Source organism: Rosa rugosa, chromosome 5 (genome assembly GCF_958449725.1).
Source record: "Rosa rugosa chromosome 5, drRosRugo1.1, whole genome shotgun sequence".
NCBI lineage: Eukaryota > Viridiplantae > Streptophyta > Magnoliopsida > Rosales > Rosaceae > Rosa > Rosa rugosa.
The window spans coordinates 878,868-900,953 of record NC_084824.1 but is presented as its reverse complement, the minus strand read 5'-3'; the positions used below and the strand labels follow the sequence as shown (position 1 = coordinate 900,953).

At 41.3% G+C, this 22,086-nt stretch overlaps 2 protein-coding genes and 1 long non-coding RNA gene across 3 annotated transcripts; 2 read left to right on the top strand and 1 right to left on the bottom strand.

Moving 5' to 3' along the window:
* The first annotated feature begins 664 nt into the window (after positions 1-664).
* Positions 665-2,254, top strand: LOC133708381 (uncharacterized). The gene is made up of 2 exons (XM_062133842.1): positions 665-1,324; positions 1,701-2,254. Exons 1-2 carry the CDS (start codon positions 674-676, stop codon positions 2,046-2,048), a joined length of 999 nt encoding a protein of 332 aa, XP_061989826.1. The 5' UTR covers positions 665-673; the 3' UTR covers positions 2,049-2,254.
* A 131-nt stretch (positions 2,255-2,385) lies between these two features.
* On the top strand, positions 2,386-3,760 carry LOC133708382 (uncharacterized). Its single transcript, XM_062133843.1, has 3 exons — positions 2,386-2,495; positions 3,064-3,301; positions 3,491-3,760. The coding sequence occupies exons 1-3, from the start codon at positions 2,428-2,430 to the stop codon at positions 3,554-3,556; spliced, it is 372 nt and encodes a 123-aa protein (XP_061989827.1). The 5' UTR covers positions 2,386-2,427; the 3' UTR covers positions 3,557-3,760.
* A 12,564-nt stretch (positions 3,761-16,324) lies between these two features.
* LOC133711970 (uncharacterized) lies at positions 16,325-20,356 on the bottom strand. The gene is made up of 6 exons (XR_009847088.1): positions 20,189-20,356; positions 19,559-19,636; positions 19,177-19,260; positions 18,801-18,899; positions 16,981-17,346; positions 16,325-16,827 (listed from the first exon to the last, which is right to left on the bottom strand). It is a non-coding gene; the product is annotated as an uncharacterized LOC133711970 (long non-coding RNA).
* Positions 20,357-22,086: the final 1,730 nt, after the last annotated feature.

The following is a 22,086-nucleotide window of genomic DNA, read 5'->3' as shown; positions in this document are numbered from 1 at the left end:
AACCGAGGATATATACTGATCTCTCTTGCAGTCTTGCTCATGATGAAGTCTCTTTCTTAGTCTGAACGAATGATATTTAAATCTTCTGTATATATTGAAGTACTGGAGGCACAAGTTTAATTTGCTAATTTTCATGTCCACAGTTTTGCATGTGGCGGAGGTAATTCAACTGAAAGAGGTTTAATTGATATGGCTGATTTTGATGAGGAGGAAACCCAATTCAAGGATATCCAAGATTCATTTCACGATATTCCTCCGAGTTCTTACCCACTTGTCATTACATTTCATAAGTTTCTGATGATGCTCGATGGAACATTGAGTAACTCATACTTTGAAAGATTCCTTGATGTGAAAGCTACTGTTGGCCATTTTAGGAGTTCGAGATCAGTTGCATTTCAGAGCTTTATAAGGACGAAAGAAGTTAATTATGAGAGGTTTAGCTCTTCGTATTGGCCCCGTTTTAATACTCAGATAACAAAGAAGCTTGACGTTTCAAGAGTCTTTATAGAGATTATTTCTTATATAAAAGGTGGCTTAGGAGCTATAGATGCATGTGATGGTAAACTCAGCCGGGAGGATTATGTTCAACTGTGCGAGGGCCGGGGTTCTAATTTGAGCAAGCAAAAGAGAAGCAATAATATACGATGTTTTTCAGGCTTATGAAAAGTTGAAGATGGAAAATGGTGAATTTGATCTGGCTGATTTTGTAATTGATCTTCACCGTCGGCTCAAGCATGAAAAATATAAGGGTGATCTGATGGAATTTGTTTATATTGATGAGGTTCAAGATCTCACAATGAGTCAAATTGCTTTGTTTAAACACATGTGCAACAATATTGAAGAGGGATTTGTCTTTTCTGGTGATACAGCACAAACAATAGCATGGGGTATTGACTTCAGGTTTCAGGATATACGACATCTGTTCTACAAGAAGTTTGTATTGGAGTCAAGAAACAATAACAACGATGAAAAAGGCCTCATCTCTGAATTACTTCAGTTGACTCAAAACTTCCGTACTCATGCTGGTATACTGAAGTTATCACAAAGCATTGCTGAACTACTGCATCGGTTTTTCCCCTTTTCTGTTGATGTTTTAAAACCTGAAACCAGTCTGATTTATGGGGAAGCTCCAGTTTTGCTTGAATCTGGGGAAATCGAAAATGCAATCATGAAAATTTTTGGAAACAGTGGAAATATAGTTGGCTTTGGTGCAGAGCAGGTGATTTTGGTGCGAGATGATAGTGCTCGACGAGAAATATCCAAATTTGTAGGGAAGCATGCTCTTGTCCTAACCATAGTGGAGTGTAAGGGCCTTGAGTTTCAGGTAATTACAATCTGCATTCACTTAGAATAAGTCTTATTCACTTTAATTGCTGAGAAAGTTACTGTGATTGATTCAAGTCAAGTCATGGATTGATATATATTTGTATATTGATTTTCTCTGTTGCCACATTTTCCAGATGAATTCTAACTACACAGCAGAAAATGATCAATTATGAATTATCCAGTCCATTCAATCTTGACTATGTTTGAAGTCTACTTTTGGATTCATTCTAACATTTATGTATCCCTCTCTCTAGGATGTACTCATGTACATTTATATTCTGGTTTTACATCAGAAAAATGATTGTTATGCTACAATTTTTGTTGGTTGAAAACTTGAAATATTCAGTCCTAACATTTATCTATCATCTTTATAGGATGTCCTCTTATACAACTTTTTCGGCACATCACCTTTGAAAAATCAGTGGAGGTTTATATATGATTACATGAAGGAACAAGATTTACTCGACTCCACATTACCTAAGCGCTTTCCAAGTTTCAGTGAATCAAAACACAACATATTGTGCTCTGAACTGAAGCAATTATATGTGGCTGTTACTCGAACAAGACAGAGATTGTGGATTTGTGAAAATGTGGAAGACCTCTCGAAACCTGTGTTTGACTATGTTGGGGTTGAGCTATTACTCACCTCCTTTGATCCAAGCTTGCTGCCTTGTTATGCAACTGCTCTTCACAACTCCAATCAGGTATGTTGCCTTGATTAGCTTCTTAGATCAGTTGATCTGTATCTCCTGCACTCAATCACACACATACACCAATATATATTTGACATAGAAGTGATGTATAATAACAAAGATACAAGAAGAAGATGATATTGTTGAGAAAGGGGCTGTAGCACTCTGATGCTCTGTCCTCTGTTTCTTCTGATATTTCTGATCAGATTTTTCTCTCCACTGTTTCTAGAGATGCAGCTGCCATATTAGACACCACACTCAAAATACAAAAGTCAAGGAGCATTAAATGTCTTACAACAACTTATTTAACTAGAGTTAAAAACTAACTAGCATAAGGTTAAAGTAAACTAAGCATTAACTTTAACAGACTATTGGAAGAAAAAATGTCTTGTGCAACAAAGGCAGCTAGATGATTCACTTGCCCAGGCAATGCAAGTGGCAAGCAGTCCAGAGGAGTGGAAATCACGAGGCATTAAGGTTTGCTTCATCTTTCATGTAAAAGATAGCTATATCTGTTGTTGACACCACTGTTTCTACTGAAGAATACGGAACGAGACTAAGTGTGGATCATGAGAGGGAGAGAGAGAGAGAGACACAAGCATGTATAGTGGTTCACCTTGCCCTTGAGGCAAGGCTACGTCCACTTAGATATTGTACTATGTAGTGAGGCCAAGTAGCCTTTGATAGTGATACAAGTGAGGGGATCATGGATCCATCCCTTCTAAGAAGGGGAGGACTTCCCTTTATAGCTAAGGGAAGTCCCCATCTATTCTATATTTCCGATGTGGGATACAATGTACATATTGCTTCTCTTGAAGCCTCTTGGAGAGCATGGGAGGGTGGCCTCCCTATGAGGTACCGGCCGACTTCCACCACAGCGAGGTAGCTCGGGTGTCGGAGTACCGGATGCATGTTGTAGGCGGGACTAGCTATGTCGCGGGGCCCACCTAAGAGGTCGTTGCTTATGCTTGGCGGTATGTAGTATAAGTGATATCAACAACCACTATTTCAAAATAATATTTTTCTGTTCTGTTTGCCCTTGCAGCTATATCATGAACATAACTATGAAATGGCCACAATGTGCTTTGAAAGAGCTGGTGACACTTACTGGGAAAGGAGGTCTAAAGCTTCTGGCCTTAAAGCTATTGCTGACCGTATGTGAACATCAAATCCCGAAGAGGCTAAATCTATTCGTAGAGAAGCTGCTGAAATATTTGATGCTATTGGCAAGGCAGATTCTGCTGCGAGATGTTTTTCTGATTTGGGGGAGTATGAAAGAGCAGGTATGTCTAATCAAACACCACTGTTCTTTAATATGCTTTCATTTTTGTATCCTTGGTATTCAAATGATTCTATTGCCTTTATGGTCTGTTGGACTTGAATCTGCGTCTTGGTTGCACGATTTGTGTAACTTTGGTTATGAGATGCAATTTAAAATTTAGTTTCTCTCTTTGTAAATTTTAATGGTGCAGCTAGGATATATTTGGAAAAATGTGGAGACTCTGAACTTCAAAGAGCTACAGAATGTTTTTCACTAGCGGGATGCTATGAGGATGCTGCAGTACGTTGTCTATGCCAAGGGAAATTTTTTCTCAGAGTGTCTCACTGTTTGTGCAAATGGGAAGCTATTTGAATTGGGTCTGCAGTATATTAATTATTGGAAACAGCATGCTGTTGAAGACTGTGCTAAGGCTAGTAGAGGAGAAGGAATAAATAAAATGGAGCAGGAATTTTTAGAGAGCTGCGCACTTCACTATCATAAGGTGAAAGATAACAGATTCATATCCTTTCAAGGTGCAGAGATTGGTGATCATTCACTTTGGGGGGATGATGACGCTTCCTCAGATCTTATACGTGTTCCTTCTGCAGCGGAATTCGAAGCTTACTCTTTACCCAAAAAAGGAACACAAAATGCGAAAAAAGACTCCCAGCAAGTTGACCTTAAAGGTACAGTTCTTAAGCCTATGTATTTTCATCTTACTAGAAACTTTTTAAGCTAATGAAATACACATGCGCATGTCCACTTACCAAGGTGAATCCTCCTAAGTCTTTGAACACTATTGCCTTTTCTGAGGCCTCTCTTGGTGGCACTGCTGTTATAGATGTTGGTCAAATACTTCGTAATATTCGCCAACAAGCTGCTACCGCAATTTGTGAACAAATTGAAGAAATGATAATGAAGCACTCTTCAAAGACTATTCTTTCCAGCAAGGGAGAACTTGACAAGCTGATAGTCGAACTTAGCCTTTATGGGATTGATCCTTCATCAATAAAGAGCAAAGTCGAAGGACTGTTGACTAGTGCCGACCAATATAACTTGGCACGGCTTGCTTGTTCACACAAGGCTACTCCAGGCACATGTCAGAATCAGAAATTGCGAAGGTCACTTCAATTCGTCAAGCTGATCGACTCTGATCATCGCCAATCTGCCCTCAAGTCTTTAGAGAAATTAAAGGAGGAACAACGAAAATTAGAGCAAACAATGACTTCATTAGATGAGAGACTTCTACTACATGAGAAGAAGCTTGTTGACTTAGAGAAAGAGAAGACTCAAATCAAAGAGACTCTCGAGGTGACCATTGCAGAGCTTGAGGCGACGAAATCATTGCGAGATGTTTTTGAGAGCCATCGTAATAGCTTCAAAGGTTTGACTTGGGTGTGAAGAGTTCACCATCTGTAGTTTATGATTTTTTTTACCTTTTCTTTCATCACTTGTAATAAGTCAAACTTTGACAATCATAATTTATTAAGGAAATAAAGAAATTTTTATTTAGGGTCCTTGACCCAAAGCACCAAAATTAACCAAACTTATCCCACTTACCCCAGCAACAGATTTTTATTCCCACTAACCCAATTTAAAGTGAAATCACAATTTTATCCTTAATCTAATTAATGAATTACAACTTGCCATGCCACTCTTCCTCTCCTCTCTCTCACCTCAAGACGTAGACTCCTCCCTCTCACCTCACGACGCAGACTCTCTCTCTCTCTCTCTCTCTCTCTCCCCAGCACAATGCTGACACTGCCCCTCCATGGAGGCTTCAGACCTGGAGGACGAGATCCGGAGTTTCGGAGCTTGCTTCGCAGGTAGTCGTACTCGGCGGAGCTTTTCTCCTGTTACGGCGAAAAGACTCGGCCCGGACCAATGCTCCGGCATCAACTGCTTTGTCGCCTTCTTCGTTGTTCCCTTACTGTCCTTCCACTTCATCGGCGAATAGACTCGGCATCAAAAGCGACCTCAGATTTGCGTTTTGGTCTGCGAAGAGACTCGGCTAAGGATTCTGGTGGTGACCTCCGATCTCGGTGGGAATTGCGATTCTGGTGGTGACCTACACATTCCAGGACTTTTCCTGGGAAATGAGTCACCAATCTTCTCCTTTGTTGCTGTTTCGGTCGGACGGCGCACTCATGGCTTGGTATCTTTGCAGGTGCTCGACTCAAGCTGTGGCCTCTGAGATTGGTGATTGGGTGCCCAAGATGAGTTTCTTTTTCTTTCTTTTTTTTTGTGGTAAAATGTGGCAGAAGCTCAGAAAGAAAGAAAAAAGAAAGGAAAAAAGGTTTTATTGAGGGCCAATAGACGTCTATTGGGGGGCAATAGATGTTTTAAATTAATGTAATCTCCTCTTTTTTTTCTTTAATTAAAGTTATATTTGTGTAATTTTAGAAAAATTAGTTCTCACTTCGGTAATCAAAACGTCTATTGGGGGGCAATAGACGTCTATTGGGAGGCAATAGACGTTTTAAAATTGATATAAATTCTTCATTTTTTTCTTCAATCAAAGTTTTATCTGTCTAATTTTAGGAAGATTAGTTCCTATTCCGACTACCGAAAGTTCTATTGGGGGGCAATTGATGTCTATTGGGGGGCAATACATGGCTGATAGTCATCTATTGGGGGCAATACATGGCTGATAGTCGTCTATTGAGGGGCAATAGACGTCTATTAGGAGACAATAGACTATTGGGGCAATAGACATCTATTGGGGGGCAATAGACGTCTATTGCCCCTCTATTAGGGGGCAATAGATGTCTATTGGGGGCAAAAAAACTTTCCGGTGAGATTTTCAGCAAATTCCAGTGGGCGGTAGCCGGTGACCGGAATCCGGCGAAAGTTGGCCGGAATCAGGCGACCGGTGACCGGAATCCGGCAAAAGTTGGCCGGAATCCGGCGACCGGTGACGGGCTCCGGCGAAGTCTCCTATAGTTTCTCTCTCTTCCATTTTCTATCTCTCTCTCTAAGTAACAAAGGGGTGAGGGGTAAAATGGTATTAAAAAAAAATTAAAAACAAAAAAAAAATCTTAATGGGGTATTAGGGAAGACTCCCTTAGAGTGTATTGGGTAAGAGGGAATTAAAAAAACTTAATGGGGTAAGGGGGAAAAAAATCCCTAGAAATGGGGTAAATAGACAAAACCCCTTTTATTTATTCTATGAATGGCAAACAAACCCTTTAATTTTTATAACAAATTACATATAAGTTTTTTTTTTTTTTGAAATAGGACGTCAAGCCTTTCATATATTCGAATATAAGTGATTATACAACATGACCTACCCCCGAAAGGGCCACGTCAATATCAAGCCATGCAGGCTACCCTAAAGCAACCAAATGAAATCACTATGGTAATAGGACCAAGAACCATAACCTAGACAATGTTAGGGCAAGAAAAGAAATAAAAACCCCAACTTATTTGACAGAACCCAAGACCTCCCTACGCAGAGGGGGCTTCCCCAAGTCCAAGTAGAAAATAGTCAACACTATTAAAACAGTCCCAAGCCTTAAGGACAGGCCTAAGACCCATACCAGCCATTTTAACCAGCAGAGCCCAAAGGCTAGGTCCAATAGTTTGAGGAAAAAACCCCAAACCCTAGCCCTGCCTTGCCATGCTCGATGTCTTCAGCCTTCCTCAAACCCTCGCCGTCACTGCCTGCATACCAGAAGCAAACCACTAGACCACCGCCGTCGACAATCTCCCATTTACGTCCAAGCTCGCCTGGAGCCGTTGCTCCACTGCAACATGAATCCAATATCAGACCCGAGTCGAATCCTGCCCAAGTATCAGCAGAGACTCTACGACCACCCCTATCAACCTGCCAGCCAAAATCCTGTGTTGCCCAAGATCGACCCAACCCACGAGGCTTGCTGCCATCTAGTCGTCCCTTTATCGGGAGAGTCCCATTAATCAAATCCCGATCTGGTATAGGGATTTTGTTCATAGCTCCTCCATGGAGAGAGATGCAGAGAAGACTAAGTAGACAACAGCCTACCCATACTAGAGAATGGCGAACGAAGCCGCTGCCACCCTCTCGAGAGGCCAAGAAAGGCCGGAGGCCAATCCAAAACCATCGTGCATAGATGCCGCCTAGAAACCCTAGGAAGAGCCTACCAGAGAGAGAGAACCCATCCTCACCAATAGATAAGTGTGAGATAACTCTAGCTGAAATTAGAATAGATAATGATATATAATTATATTCTGCTGAAGGACAGTCTAGACAGTTCATGATATGACCTCCCCTAGCTGGATTCGCATTTTTTTTTTTGGTTACAACAGAGAATACAAAGGGGAAGAAAACCCAGAAAAACAGAAGGAAAAAACTGAAAGCTAAGAACAGAAAAAAACAGAGCTCCGAGAAGACTCAAGGAGGAGGTCCACTTGCATCGAAGAGTAAGATGCGCATTAGGGAGGGAGGGGGATTGGTTACCCAGTCCGCCGGGCACACCCTGCGCGATGTCATCCCTGCGACAAAATCTGCAGCAGCGTTGGCATGTCTACTGGTCCAAAGCCAGTTTACTCGATCGAAACGACTAGCCGATGCTCGAATATCCGCAACAATATGCGTGGCAGTCCAATCAATCGACGAAAGGGGGTTTAAAAAAGTTGAAATCAAGACCAAGGAGTCAGATTCCAGCTGAAAAGAAGAAAGGGATAAAGAAGATGCAAGAGAAAGTCCCAGTCTGATCGCCATGGCTTCAGCTGCAATAGCTGAGGAGGCATGAGTTGACTTGGAAGATCCTCCGAGAATGTTTCCATTGGAATCCCGAAGCAAGGTTCCCAGCCCACAGGCCAAAGAGATGGGATCCCAAGAGGCATCGGTATTTATTTTCAGAGTGCCTGGGGCGGGAGCTTTCCAAATTGCAGGTTGTGCAAGATCAAGAGATGGGCTCATGAAGTTGGGGGAGAGAATCCTTGGAGGGATCATGAGAAAATCCGTTGAAGCAGAAAAAGCTCTTGAGGCAACAGAGATAGAGGATGGAGCTTCACAATTGAAGATACAATGGCATCTGTGTTTCCAAATGAACCAAAGTAAGAACAGAGCATGGGTTTGGAAGGCCGTATCAGCAGGGGAAGAAATCCCATTCAGATTAAACACGGTAAAGATCCACCGATCAAGGGATGTGATGGATTGGGGGTCAATCCTATACGAAAGAGGGTGACAAAACCATGTTTTCATTGCCCAGGGGCATAAAAGGTTTCAATCTGTTGGACATGATCTTTGTCAAGATTTTGTAGGCAAAGTTACATAGAGCTATGGGCCGGAATTGTGAAGATGTCTGGGGTACTTCCACCTTAGGAACCAATGCAATAAAAGTGGAGTTAAAATGCTCCAAAATTGAGGAAGAGGCACATGATTGAGCAGTAGCTTCATGGACCACACTTTGGACAATGTCCCAATAAGTTTGGTAGAAGGTTCCGGAGAAACCGTCGGGGCCCGGGGCCTTTAAAGCACCCAAATCAAAGACAGCTTCTTTGACCTCCTCAATGGAAATATCAGCCAAAAGGGCTGCATTCATTTCCACAGTGACCACTGGATCAACAAAATCAAGGACAGTTTGCATGTGATCAGTGGGAGAAGCCGCATATATTTCCCGGAAGAAGAGATTTAGATGATTAACAATGTCACTGTGATTTGTTAACCAAATACCGGAATCATTCTTGAGTCTTAGAATCTTGTTTCTTCGACGATGCATGATAGTTGCCTGGTGGAAGTAACGAGTGTTGAGATCACCATGAGCAAGCCATGAAACTCTTGAACGCTGTTTCCAGTAAAATTCCTCCAGGGACCAGTGAGAGTTAATATCCGCTGCAGCAGAAGTAATCTGCTGATGAGCATCAGGAAGATCTGATTCTAGTAGGGACTGAATCCTCTTTTGGCAGCCGACAACTTGTTGAGCAAAATTTGGGAAAGTGTTCTTTGCCCAGGGCGAGAGAGCAGATTTGCAACTATCAAGATTTGTTGCCCAAACCTGAGCAGCGGGCTTTGCAATCGATGAGGTGGGTTGCCAACAAGAGCGAACCAAGTCAAAACTTGCTGGATGAGTGGTCCACAGGTGTTCGAAGCGGAAGATTGGGGGAGGCTTGAACTCATATGGATTTGTATCGAGCATGATTGGCCGGTGATCCGATCCAAGAAGAGGTAAATGAAGTACCTGAGATCGGGGTTGGCTTGTGATCCATTCATTATTTTCCAGAGCTCTGTCTAACCGTTCTTTGATTACAATCTTGCCATGATGAAAGCAGAACCAGGTATAATCCGGACCATGAAAAAGAAGATCCGATAGTTGTGAGTGGTTGAGGAAATCTTTGAACAAGTTGATCCTCCAACGGGGTTGCGGGAGACCCCCCTACTTTTCATGCAACCACAAAATTTCATTGAAATCCCCCAAGCACAACCAAGGTAGGGCATGGGCAGAGAAGGTTGAGTAGAGAGAACGCCAAAAGGCTACTTTTTGATTAACATGGGGGTTCCCATACATCCAAGAAACATTACAATGGAAAGCATCAGAAGTAAAACACACAGTAGTATTTATATAGTTAACCGAGCCTGTTATAGTAGAGACATGAACTGAGTTGTTCCAAAAGAGAGCAAGACCACCACCACCACTTCGAGATGGGTTGACCACAAACAAGTGATCAAACAGTAGTTGTTTTTTCCAAAAATTGAGCACCGGCTCTTGCTGTCGAGTCTCCATAATAAAAAGCATCGAGGGGTTGTGACATTTGACCAAACGTCGCAGTGTTTTTCCCGTCAGGTCCGCCCCAAGGCCCTGACAGTTCCATGAAAGCAGCCTCATGGAGGCCCCGTGGCTGCATCAGGCCAGCCACCGGTGCCTTGATCAGTATGAGGATCCTGATCCGATCCCCTGCCATTACCTCCCAAAGTAGAAGTGTCTGCAGCTTCAAGAGCCAAAAGAGTAGGAGGAGTTATAGCGGAAGCAAAAAGGTTGCCTGTGAGTAACTGAGTCTGGTCCCTGATTGGGATAATTGGAAGAGTATCCAAGACTGAGATTGGAGGGGGTGAATTGTAAGTGATGGAGTGAGAACTTGTTGGGTTTGGGTCGAAAGAAGCTTGAGAGTTTTCAGCTAAGATGAGTTGGACTGCACATAAACCTTCAGTGGTGGCCAGAGTTTCCCTCAGAAGAGCATCTCTCTGAATATCAGGTGCATGAGTAGCATTGAGATTTGTCCGGCGGCCACGACCTCTTCCCCTGGAACCACGGCCCCTACCCCTTCCTCGGATTCTACTGTAAGTAATGGCAGGTGGGTTGGTGCAAGGAGGGCCGTCAGCAGCGAAAAGGGGGCCAGTAGGGAAGGAACAGGTGAACTCAAGGTTGCCAGATGGAGCCAGAGATAGGCCCGGATCAGTAAAAGAGGAAGAACCAGATTTCTTTTTCTTTCCTTTTCGATCAAAATCAGGTGGAGTGTCATCGGCTAATCGCTTGAGGCGAAGTTGATCGAGGAAATTTGCGATGCCAGAGATGGTGTTGTCAGATGATGGAGTGGTAGAAGTGGTGTTGTCAGATGGTGGAGCTGTGTGAGAATATGTGTTGGCTTGGATAGTGGGGTGAAGATATGGACTTGATGGTAGGAGATCCTGCAGAGATCCAGTGGGTTGAGTATGGAATCTTGAAGGTGGTGTTAGGTGGATCGGTCCAGTTCTGGTCTGAGTTGGATTATGGATTTGATTGAGATGAAAAGGGTAAACAGGTGGGGGAAGTGGAACAAAATCATTAATGGAATGATCAAAGATGAATTGGGTAAGACCCATGTTGAGTTCACCAGATAGTCCCAAAGTGGGATAGAGATTCGGACCCGGTCCGTTAGCCAAGCTTATATTGTCATCAGGGATAGCATCGACAATGGGTTCAAGTTCACAAGATATCTTTGCTTTTCCTTTGTCTCGGGATCTGGTTGAGGGAGAGGCATCACCAGTTGTGGGATGAGATTGGGGAGGGTGGAACTCCCTTTCAGGTGATGGTGTTTTGTCGGAAATAACAAGAGTTGTTCTGCCATGATTCCTGCTGAAGTGGTTATTCGGATTCGGAGCTTGAAGAAGAGGCTGAGGCGTGGGCTGAGTGCCAGGATATTGCCGACAATTCTGTCTAGTGTTGAAACATTGTCGCTGGAAACGGTCCCACCCATGAACATCATCAGTATGGGGGCTTGGTGGTAGGCGTCTGGCAGCCGGAGTAATCATCCAAACTCCTAACCGATCAGCACAGGTTGATCGAACTTGATTACAGAACCGTTCACTGTGACTGAGTCTTCCACAGTTATAGCAGAGGAGAGAAATCCTTTCGTACCTAAATTCCACCCATACCGGGGGGGATGATCCACCTCTGATCCACACCCCTGGAACAAGGGGCAATTGAGTGTTGATGTTCACTCTGACTCGCAGGAAGCCTCTCCACCCATTTGTGGTATTGGGATTCTCAACAGTGAGGACAGACCCAGCAACCGCTCCAAGAAGTTGAGCATTTTCCCGAGTCATTTGGCCCCTAGGTAGGCCATGAGCCTGGATCCAAATAGCAAGGAGGTGGACTGGGACATCCTCGAGTCTGGCATCAAGAGGCCAAGTATTTATACTGATGGTATGACCCATGACCGACCAAGGACCTTTGTTCAGGATCTGCTGTCCAGTTTCCCCCTCCATAGTGGTGATGGTAAAAGTCCGATGATCACGGATAGCCTCAATGTGGACCTCCCCAAAGTCAGCCCAAGCCCGAGTGAGGATCCTGATAACAGCCGCCACATTGAGGAATTTGTTAGCTAAGAGGAAGCCAAGGAGAGTTAAAGGTTGATCAGCTTGTGGATCAGGCTGGTTCAGATCCAGGACATGGTCATCCGGATTTGGGTTTCCCAGGTCAGGATGTGCATTTTGGTCGGGATCCATGGTGGAATGTGGCAAAAAGGTAGGCTTAAAAGGTGATAGATGGAAGAAGTTTTCTGGGGAAGTGAATTGGCTGTGTCTAGATTTGGTGGTGATTGTGATTGTAACCGGGCCGGAATTGGCAACTAAATAGGCGGAGTAATAAATGGAAGTCATAAAGGATGAACTCCGGGATGGGATGTTTGGTCGGGTTCCGAAAGGGGTGAGAAAGGTATATTTTCCGAGGTTCAGGGGATTTTGAGTGGGGTTACAGGGGACAGAAGGTATGTGGTTGCCGTTAGCTAGGTGAGGCAAGGGTTGTAGGATGAAGAATGGTGGTCTGAAAGTACAAGCTCTTGCAGGGGAAGTAAAGGCTAGGTGGAGAGAATCTGGACATGTTGATATGACCCGGGTTGGTTTGAGTAAATACGACGCGGCGGAAATTGATATCTTGAGGCAGATGGTCTGTTTGGGATCTGGGGAAGACCCAGATGGTAGTGTGGAGTAATGGGTAGATAGGAAAAACTGGGTTCTATGATTTGACTTGGGTGGATGATGGTAGGAGGGGGACGGCGGAGATGAGATGATTGACAAGACAAGGTGGGTTTCACCGGTCGGAAGCATTGATATGGGAGATCGGAAGAAAAATTCCGGGGATTCCACAATTGAGGGTGGGGGTTGCTCTATTCTAGAGAGAGACGCTCTCAACCTAGTGAGAGGAGCTTAAGGATGCTATATAAAATTACTTGGTCATTGTACTCCCTGGATTCGCATTTTTGAATAACTCTTTCTTTTTCTTTTTTTTTAAGGGTTAAAAAAAAAAAAAAAAACCAATCACATCATACAAAATCCACAACCAAATTCCAAATCACCAACCCAAACAAAATTAATCCGCACGTGTGTAACAAACCACCTAAACTGATAAGCAGCCACAATGGCAAACCCAACCGGCACTCTCCCTGACGCCGCCTTCTGCTTCAAGTACCAGCTCCCCGGCCAGGATCTCGACGCCCTCATCTCCGTCACCAACGATGAGGACCTCGACCATATGATGATCGAGTACGACCGCCTCTATCGCGCCTCCGCTAAGCCCGCGCGTCTCAGGCTCCAACGAGTCTAAGTCTGAGCGCCGGTGGTTCGTCGACGCCTTGGCCCTTTCAGATCCAGTCCCCGGAAGGCTCCTCTCCCAACGCTCCGATCTTTGCCTCCTCCACCAACCCCCGATTTCCTCTTCGGATTTGACAAAGGATACGCCGCCGCCGTTCCCGCTGCGAAATTGCCTAATTCCGTCACGCCTCCGACGATTCCTGATTCACTTGTGAAGAACATTATGGCAGCCAGACCGGAATTGGTCTCAGAGCTGACGCAATCTCAGTTGGAGGATTTGCTCGGCAGTTATTTGAACAGGGGCTGGCGTTTTATTCTTAACCAATGGCAATGCGCATAAATTTTGATAAAAACTGAGTATTTTGATCATTTTTTATTAAAATTTGGAGTCAGGCCTGCATTATTTTCTATCATTTGGTTTTTGGGCATGGGCGTATCCTTATTTGTATAAATCTAATTGAAAGTGAGTTTTCTGTGTTTATATCTTTGGTCTGTTACTTGTGTGTAATTTTCTATATTTTTTATTTGATGTGACTGAACTTGAGATTATTATTCCCAAGCTGCCTACGTATTCTTCAAAGAAAGAATCATGTCATTACTTAGTTCAATGGTTTATGAATGATGATGATTTTTTTTTTGTCCTTATTTTGTTTGAGCCGCCCTTTCGGGTTTTCAACTCAACAGACTTATTTTTTTTTGTCCTTATTTTTGCTTGAGCCACCCTTTCGGGTTTTCAACTCAATGGACTTTTTTTTTTTTTAGTGCCATGAGTTTAGGCTCATGCTGGCTAGGAGCATCTTCTACTTGCTTCAAGCGTAGTATCTCTTCAAGAACTTTCTAATGATAGGACCAATTCTCAAGCCATCTTCAGCCACAATTTTGTAGGCTCCATTAGTGTAGACTTCCCTGACGACATAAGGTCCATCCGACTTTGACTTGAACTTAGGACCAGTCTTGTGTGTCTTGATGATAGGTCTGCGTACGGCAAGCACTAGGTCACCAACTTGAAAGGATCAGGGTCGAACCCTTTTGTTGAAAGCTCGCAACATTCGAGTTTGGTAGCATTCCAAGTGTTGTTGCGCATCAAGTCTTTTTTCATCTAAGCCTTCTAACTCTAGCTTGAAGGCGTAACTTCATCAATCAGTCCTTCTTGCAAAACAATCCTTAGAGATGGAATTTGTTTCTCTACAGGCAAAACAGCTTCAACACCATATACAGGAATAAGGTGTAGCTTTTGTGAGAGTTCGATATGTCATTCGAGATCCTCGTCCAATTCATGGAGGAGCAGTTGGTTTGTATGTTTTGGAATAAAGTCCTTATATAAACTAGAAAGGGTACCCGCGCTATGCCCCGGGATTTGTCGTTAATTGAGAGAATTATAATTTTAAATATATGGTTAATAAAATTATTCTATTCTTAAGAAATGGAAGGCCATTTCAAGTATCATATATATAGGTATCATATTTAGTATTGATTTGTCAATAAGTTGACTAATGTGAAATTGAAATTAGTACTACGCAAATGATTGCTTAGTATTCAATTTTTGGAAATTATGAGTGTTTCAATTGAGCCTATTAATCCATATAGAAAAGGCCACATTCTCTGTTAACTACCAGTGATGAAGTTTTGTTTTTTGATTTTGTATGTATTGTTGTGTAAAAACTGATACGACGAAGATGTAAGCAATTCATATTCCATCTTGCAATGAAAAATTGAGCAATGGACCAAATTGATTAGCTGAATCTATATACTTAATCTTGGAAAACATTGAATCGCACCTGACTAATTATTAGTCAAATAGCAAATAGCGAACTGTTGATTTTAAATGTTATCCATATATAAGCACTAAGAAATCATACTTTCAATCAAGCAACACTGAAAGAAAAGTAGACATATATCGAGCAACTATAACTAATTACCTGTTGTTTGTGTTCAGCTACTTCAGCTTTAGATTGTACATTCCACTGATTTAATCCATTAGCTTTATATAGTAAATTTTGTTCATCAGCTTCAGCATTTTCATAATCCACTGCATTAGGTTTCATATTACCTGACCGCTACAACAATAAATTAAGTTTTACCTGACCGCTACAACAATAAATTAAGTCAAGTAACTTATTCATCACTCTAACTCATTTATATGATATTAAGTTCTAAGATAGGTGGTTTAAATACAATAGTATTTACCGGCCGACTTCTAACATATTGGTTTTCTGAAATGCAGGTCTTAGTGAGCTTTGTTTCATTTGATCCAGGTCATTGTCACTGACCAGCTTTTTTAACGCGATGTTTCAGATCTGCCTTGGTTTTTGCCTCGATGACAAAATTTTATATCAATCACTATCACTTTAGATTTTAATTATAAGAGGAGATGAAGATTGAGACTGGATCTGTTAAAAAATTTTACTTTTTAAGTTACAGGATTAGAACATATTTAGTTGGATGCTAATGCCAGAATGCTATTACCTGAATTACTGCACACCAACCTTGAGATCTGCAATAGTTACTGGAGAAGTCAGTTTCTTTTTTTATTATACTGGCAATATACTGTTAAAAATTACTCTCTCTCTCTTTCTTTCTAGATATATCAGTGACACAAAAGCAATTAAGATGAACACTTGAAAATAAAGGCAATGTGCAAAAGTAAATGTACATAATCAATTTTATCTGTCACATGGATGAAAAGTAATTTGTTGTATTGGCATGATTATAGCATAGTAAATAAGTGATTTACCGTAGTTACTTTGGACATGAAAATGAGAATAACCTCTAGTTATCTATTTGATTTATCTGATTATGAAATGTTATGGGTAGGATTAACAATTTATATTGAAAGATTGCAACAAAGATTGCAACCAACAGTTGCTTGATATGAACATTGAGCAAACATATGAAATTTTATATTTTATTATGTGTTAATAGTGTCTATAATTTAGCTGAGCGTAGATGAACTGAGGGAAGAAGCATTCTTCTCTGCATTTGAAGTTGCATTTACATGTTGTAGGTACAGAGTTTCTGCAAAACTAAATAGAGAATAACTATAAAGACAATAGGTAAATACAAAAGAATTTATTATCAAAGCTTAGAAATATAACAGTTCAGGTATGAAGACTTCACTTTACCTTTCATTTCTTGTTTTTTTTTGCCTGTTCGTATCACTTTTGACTTTTCATCAGGATCATTTACAAACGACCATACAGTTATTGTATCATACGAAAAACACATTCAGGCAAAAAAATGATGAATTCATATCACATAACATTGTAAAACTGATCTGCACGGGCCAAAGCTTGGTTGCACATTTGCAGCCGCTTTTGAAGATCATCAAAATTCTGGTTTGAGACTCCAGGTTTGTGTTGAACAAACAAATCTCATCAAGCAATGAAGACCTCTGCCTCTCCCATTCCTTCTTACTTTTCTTGAACTGGTCTCAGAGCTTCTCATGTGCTTCTTCTAGATGCCTGAACTGCGTCTTCATCCACTTTAGCTGATCTTGAACTTTCCGATTTTCCTCCTCTACTCTTGAGAATCATTACTTGAGTTTATCCAGATTGTTCCTATTTGAAGCGATGATATTACGTGTCACAACTTTATTACAAAGTAGTAGCTCGCTTGTTTAATTAGTAAAAGCTTCAAATTGAAATATAAATGAAAATTATAAAAACATATGATTGCAATGAAGGTCAAGTAGTCGAAAAGAAGCTATTTACCTGGTCTGCTTTCAGACTTGTATCTACAGGATGGTGGAACAATTGCTTTCAGACTTGTATCTACAGGCATGCTGTAACTCTATCTCCCTCTCTCAGCCTCTCTGTCACTTATTCTAGTATTAATATTATACTGTAAAGAGTGAACTGTTCAAATTAGAAGCACAAATTGAGTCAAAATAAGTAAAAGGAAAAAACTCAGATCAAGTCAGAGCAGACCCTTCACTTTGAAAGCGATCATACTATTCTCCATGATCAATCATTTTCTTTGTCCATCAAAGAAGCAAACACGTTTTGAAAGCTTCAAGGTTTGCATATGATTTCCATTAGTTGTTACATTTAGCTTTTAAAATGTTCATGGCTTCTTCTCTGCCAAGTTGTGAGAATGATTAGGGACTAAGACTGGTGAATAAAAAATAAAATTAAAACAATGACCTGTCTGATGAATAAATATTAACTCCATGTATTTGTCTATTCTATTGTGTTCTAAATTCAGTAATTTAGTGCATTATACAGCTTTGAATATTCCAAATAAAACCAACTTGGATAAAACATAATAAATACAGAGTCAGAATGTTAATGTAGCTTTCCAAGATACAATATTGAATCCAGGGATACCCAAAATGATGCTGTTTTTGAAGTGGAAAATTCTACTTTTTAGGTCAAGGAAATTCTTCTGTGATAGAAAACTCATGAGTAACATGAATGTTTAATCATGAATCTTTTGAGGCAATTAAGTTGGTTGCTAATGAGACATCATGATGAATTATGACAGCAGTTAAAAATTCTCATTCAGAGTTAGATTGCTAAGAAAATTTTGACCATGCAGCTACAATGTAAAACAATAGGCGAAATACTTGAAGATGGATATTCTGCCTAATTCTTCTTCTGGTGATGCTAATTCTAATGAAATGAAATTGAATAAAACCAATCAAAAGATGGATATTCTAGCAAATTTGTTGCAGAAGAATTGCACATTCCTTGGTTTTCAATGGTCTCAGCTCTTCATTTATATTTGCTGGTTTATTTGGAAATGGCGCAATAAAAGCATCTTTGATACTAATTTTCAGAAACCTCACAACGCTGCTTCTGTAATAATTCATTACATTAGTGAATGGGCTAATGGTAACATGAAACCCAGAGGCAACTCTATTATGAGAACTGAAATGCTAAGCTGGCTGAAACCCTCTCCTGGTCATTTCAAATTGAATGTTGATGGTTCTAGAACCCATAGTGGGTTGATTGGTGCTGGAGGAGTTATAAGAGACAATGATGGAAACTGGACCTATGGCTTTATGAGAAATCTGGGCAATGGTGAAGTGCTTAAAGCTGAGGCATGGGGTTTAATGACTGGTTTATCCATTGCCAGGGAGTTGGGTATTACACATATTGAAGTTGAAACTGACTCGGCTGTTCTTATGCAGCTCATGATGCATTGTGATATTGATCTTCATCCTTTGGGAACCTTATTATCCAACTGTCAAACTATGCTCAATTCCTTTGAATTTCATTCCATACAACACATTCATCGGGAGCGAAATATGGTAGCTGATGGATTAGCTAAAAGAAGTACTGATCAAGAGCTTGGATTATGCAGGTGTCCTTCAGCTCCTTCCTTTATTTGTCAAGCCATGCTTGATGACATTGATGGCTTTGCTAGGCCTAGAGTGTTCAGATCAGTTGAGGTTTTTAGCTGTTAGTTTTTTTTCCTGTTCTGGGTCTTGGACCCCCATTGTACCAAAAAAAAAAAAAACTATATTGAAAATAGATGTGCAGTTGGAAGAGAAAACACCACAGGGTAATCAATGCTTCACTCAAACTACCTGCCAGGTATTCTGTTTTGTCAGCCAACTTGTCCACAGGATCGCTTTGAAGACCCGAATCACCACCTTCTTCCTTTTGGTACGATCAAAGGGGACAATCTGGAAAAAAAAAAAAAAAAAAAAAAAAAAAAAAAGCCAGAATATTAGCAGTAATTGAGGGACTCAAGACATGGTATCGGATATTCCAACCACCTAATTTTATAAGAATTCTAGGAGACTTAAACATCACCTGGAGGCTCCTAATTGAAATTCAAAGCCAAATTTTGCAGTAAAAAAAACAGTTAAAGCAATTCAAATCAGAACAATTTAGGCTCTTCCAACAATATGAAACCGTTTTCCAAAAACTAACTACTAAAATACTTGGAAAGCAGATTACTTTTTCATTCTTCTTGGTTGGAGCTTTCATGGACTGCAGCTTTGTCCTGACTCTTGTATTCATTTTCCAGGCTTGTATTTATGTCTGCAAGACAGTGATCAAACAAATTGAATAACTTCATCACTGTCAAGCAGTCCACAAATTCAATTGTAGGTAAATCACTTCTATTAACCAAATTCAATAGATTCACTACTGCAAATTAATAAAGGGGTGAAGATCTCTTGATGCAAGAAAATGCAGATAACTGAGGACTGGAGAAGCCAAATCCATCCTATGACACTTGCAATATGAGTTTGATTTCAAGTGAGAGAAAACAAACAAAAAAAAAAGATAAAATGGAAAAGGGCACAACTATTGACTGGAATTACTACTAAGTACTAACCTGTACTCAAAATCACCATCAGCATTGCGGCTCGAACTAATGAAGATCCCATCTGCTACCATTTTCCCTCCAAGTTCACTGAGGCAATAATCCAGGAGATCACCCACAAAACCAAAAATAAAACAAAAACATACTGGTGTAATCACTTGTCACAAATAATCCCACAGTGTGCAAACTTGAAAAAACGCACACCAACAATTTAGAAAATCATGCTCTGCAGAAAAATACAAACACATTCTCTGATATATTGACTACCCAAACTCTTCCTTCCCAAATCAAAACCCAATAACCCCTCCATGTGTTTTCTATCAGATCAGAATTTCAACCATAAACATTGATTACATCCCAAAATTGACCCAGACACCTCACAGTGATATTCACATAATTTACAAAAAAAAAACAACAGAGATAGATTCAAAGAACACTCAGTTTTTCCAATTACATGATCAGATCAAGTTGATATGTAATTCATAGACAGAAAGCAAAGTGACTAGGCACGTACATATACATTCAATCAACTAAAATTGATTGCAAAATCCTTGCAACTAAGCAAGTAAAAGATACAATTCTTTGACGCCATATGATACCCATAAAAATCAAAAGTAACGCAACTTTGACTGACAGCCACACCTCTTCTTTTGCTGAAAGATCCCTCCCAAACCCGATCCAAATCTTTTCCAGCCGATCTATTTTCAGCAAAGTCTTCCCGTCTCTATTCTCCTTCTTTTTCTTCTTTAATTACCCGTCCTTTTTTCAATCTTTATGTAAGTCGCTCAATTGCAAACCTGACAATCATCCTTATCCGTGCAGCAATAGCAACTTCATCTTATCGGAGAAAACCAGGGTCAAAAACGACTTTTCAACCCCATGAATGGCAGCTTCGTATTATCCCAGAAATGCGAGGGCAATAACGACTGTTCACTGTACTTAGAACAGTGTAACAGTGCATCAACGCTTAATATAAGTTTGTTATATTAATATAGGTCGATGGTTAATCAGATAGAAATGAAAAATATTAGGCCCTTAGAAGTTAGAAGTAGTGAATTAAAAAAAAAACATATTTCGACATATTAAAAAAAAAAAACATATTTCGACTTTAAAAAATGCCACTTATCATAATGATTTCGTTTTTTTTTTTTTAATCTATACTATTATTTAAAAGAACTCACTTTATCAACTAAAGACATACTTGATGACATGTCATTTTAAGAGAAAATAAAAAGCAACTGGGACAAATATGATTGCAGGCTGTTATATGTAGTCCCACAAAATCCAGGATATAGTTACGATGCCGGCGTAATGGGCCGGTAAGTACCTAGCAAGAGGAGGAAAAGAAAAAAACCCTAGAGAACGCGCCCCACGCGCAGAGTAAAGGCAAAAAATCCCGAAGGTTTGTTCTCTCCCGGGTTCCGGCCCGGGAGGGGATGCTGATGATGAGTAGCGGTGGGTTGTCTGAGAAGAGGTGCATGTGGTCTGGGAAAGAAGGCTGGGTCTTCGACCTTGGGCTGGATAGACAGATCCCGTTCTGTTCCTCTCAGATCAGAGACGAAGGTGGTTGTGGAGCATCGACTCGATGGTCCTTTCCGGTGGTGGGATCTGGCGCCACTATTCAAGCGATCTGTGATGCGGCGGACGAGATCGAAGAGAGGCCAGGATCGGTCGCGGTTTTGGATTTGGTTGCTGTCGTATGCAGGTTGTCGGATCTGTCTGCAGCGTGGCCAGGAGGCGCGGTGGCGTAGGGTTGCGGCGGCTTGGCGGCGAAGTGGTGACATCGGAGCTCGCCAGCGTCAGGAAGGACGATCTGGGGCGCTTGCTCTCTGTTGGGGAAAAGGGTGTTTGGGCTGGGCTTCTTTTCTTGGGCCTCACTGGTTTTGTGTTGTTTTCAGTTTCTTTAGGTTTTGGGGTTTCTGTCCGGTTGTTGTTCTGTTGAAAATAAGTCCCTCCTCTTGTGAGCGAGGGTTTGGGTGTTTCTATGTAGTGTCGATGCCATTGTTATGGTGTCATGGTCGTTCTGCTGTGTCATGGTCTGGTCTTTTGTCGGTGTTTTTTGGTTATCAACGTGATGGTGAATCACCCTTACACGTGGTCTGGCGGTTTTGGGTCGCGGTGTCCAAACGGGTGAAAACAGTTCATCGTAATGTTGGTGGCTGGGTTGTATCGGTACTGGTTTGGTTGTTACTCATTGTAGCTCACAGGTATGAGTGTAAAATTTGGTTAGGGGTTTGGCCTTTTTGGCTCATGGAAGTCACTCATGTTGACGGTCTCGTAACTATGGATCCATTGCTATGTAATCTATTTGATTATTAATGGAATTTTCATCTTCTCAAAAAAAAAAAAAAGGCGTAATGGGCCGGTGACCCAGAGCATGATCCACCCAGACCGCCTAAGTGGTCTGTTAGGTAGGGGTGGGCAAAAATGACCGAAAGACCGAAAGACCGGAAGGGACCGATCCGGACCGGCCGGTTCGGGTCGGGTTTTAGAAGGAAAATAAGTGTTTTCGGGCCGGTTCGGTCCCTATACTCAGCGTG

Bases quoted from the DNA above. Each gene is read 5' to 3' on its own strand.
- LOC133708382 (XM_062133843.1), top strand. From the start codon at position 2,428: ATGATTCACTTGCCCAGGCAATGCAAGTGGCAAGCAGTCCAGAGGAGT. The intron at 2,496-3,063 runs GTTTGCTTCATC...TTGCCCTTGCAG, and splicing joins GGAAATCACGAGGCATTAAG to CTATATCATGAACATAACTA. The intron at 3,302-3,490 runs GTATGTCTAATC...TTAATGGTGCAG, and splicing joins GGGGGAGTATGAAAGAGCAG to CTAGGATATATTTGGAAAAA.
- LOC133708381 (XM_062133842.1), top strand. From the start codon at position 674: ATGGAAAATGGTGAATTTGATCTGGCTGATTTTGTAATTGATCTTCAC. The intron at 1,325-1,700 runs GTAATTACAATC...TCATCTTTATAG, and splicing joins GTAAGGGCCTTGAGTTTCAG to GATGTCCTCTTATACAACTT.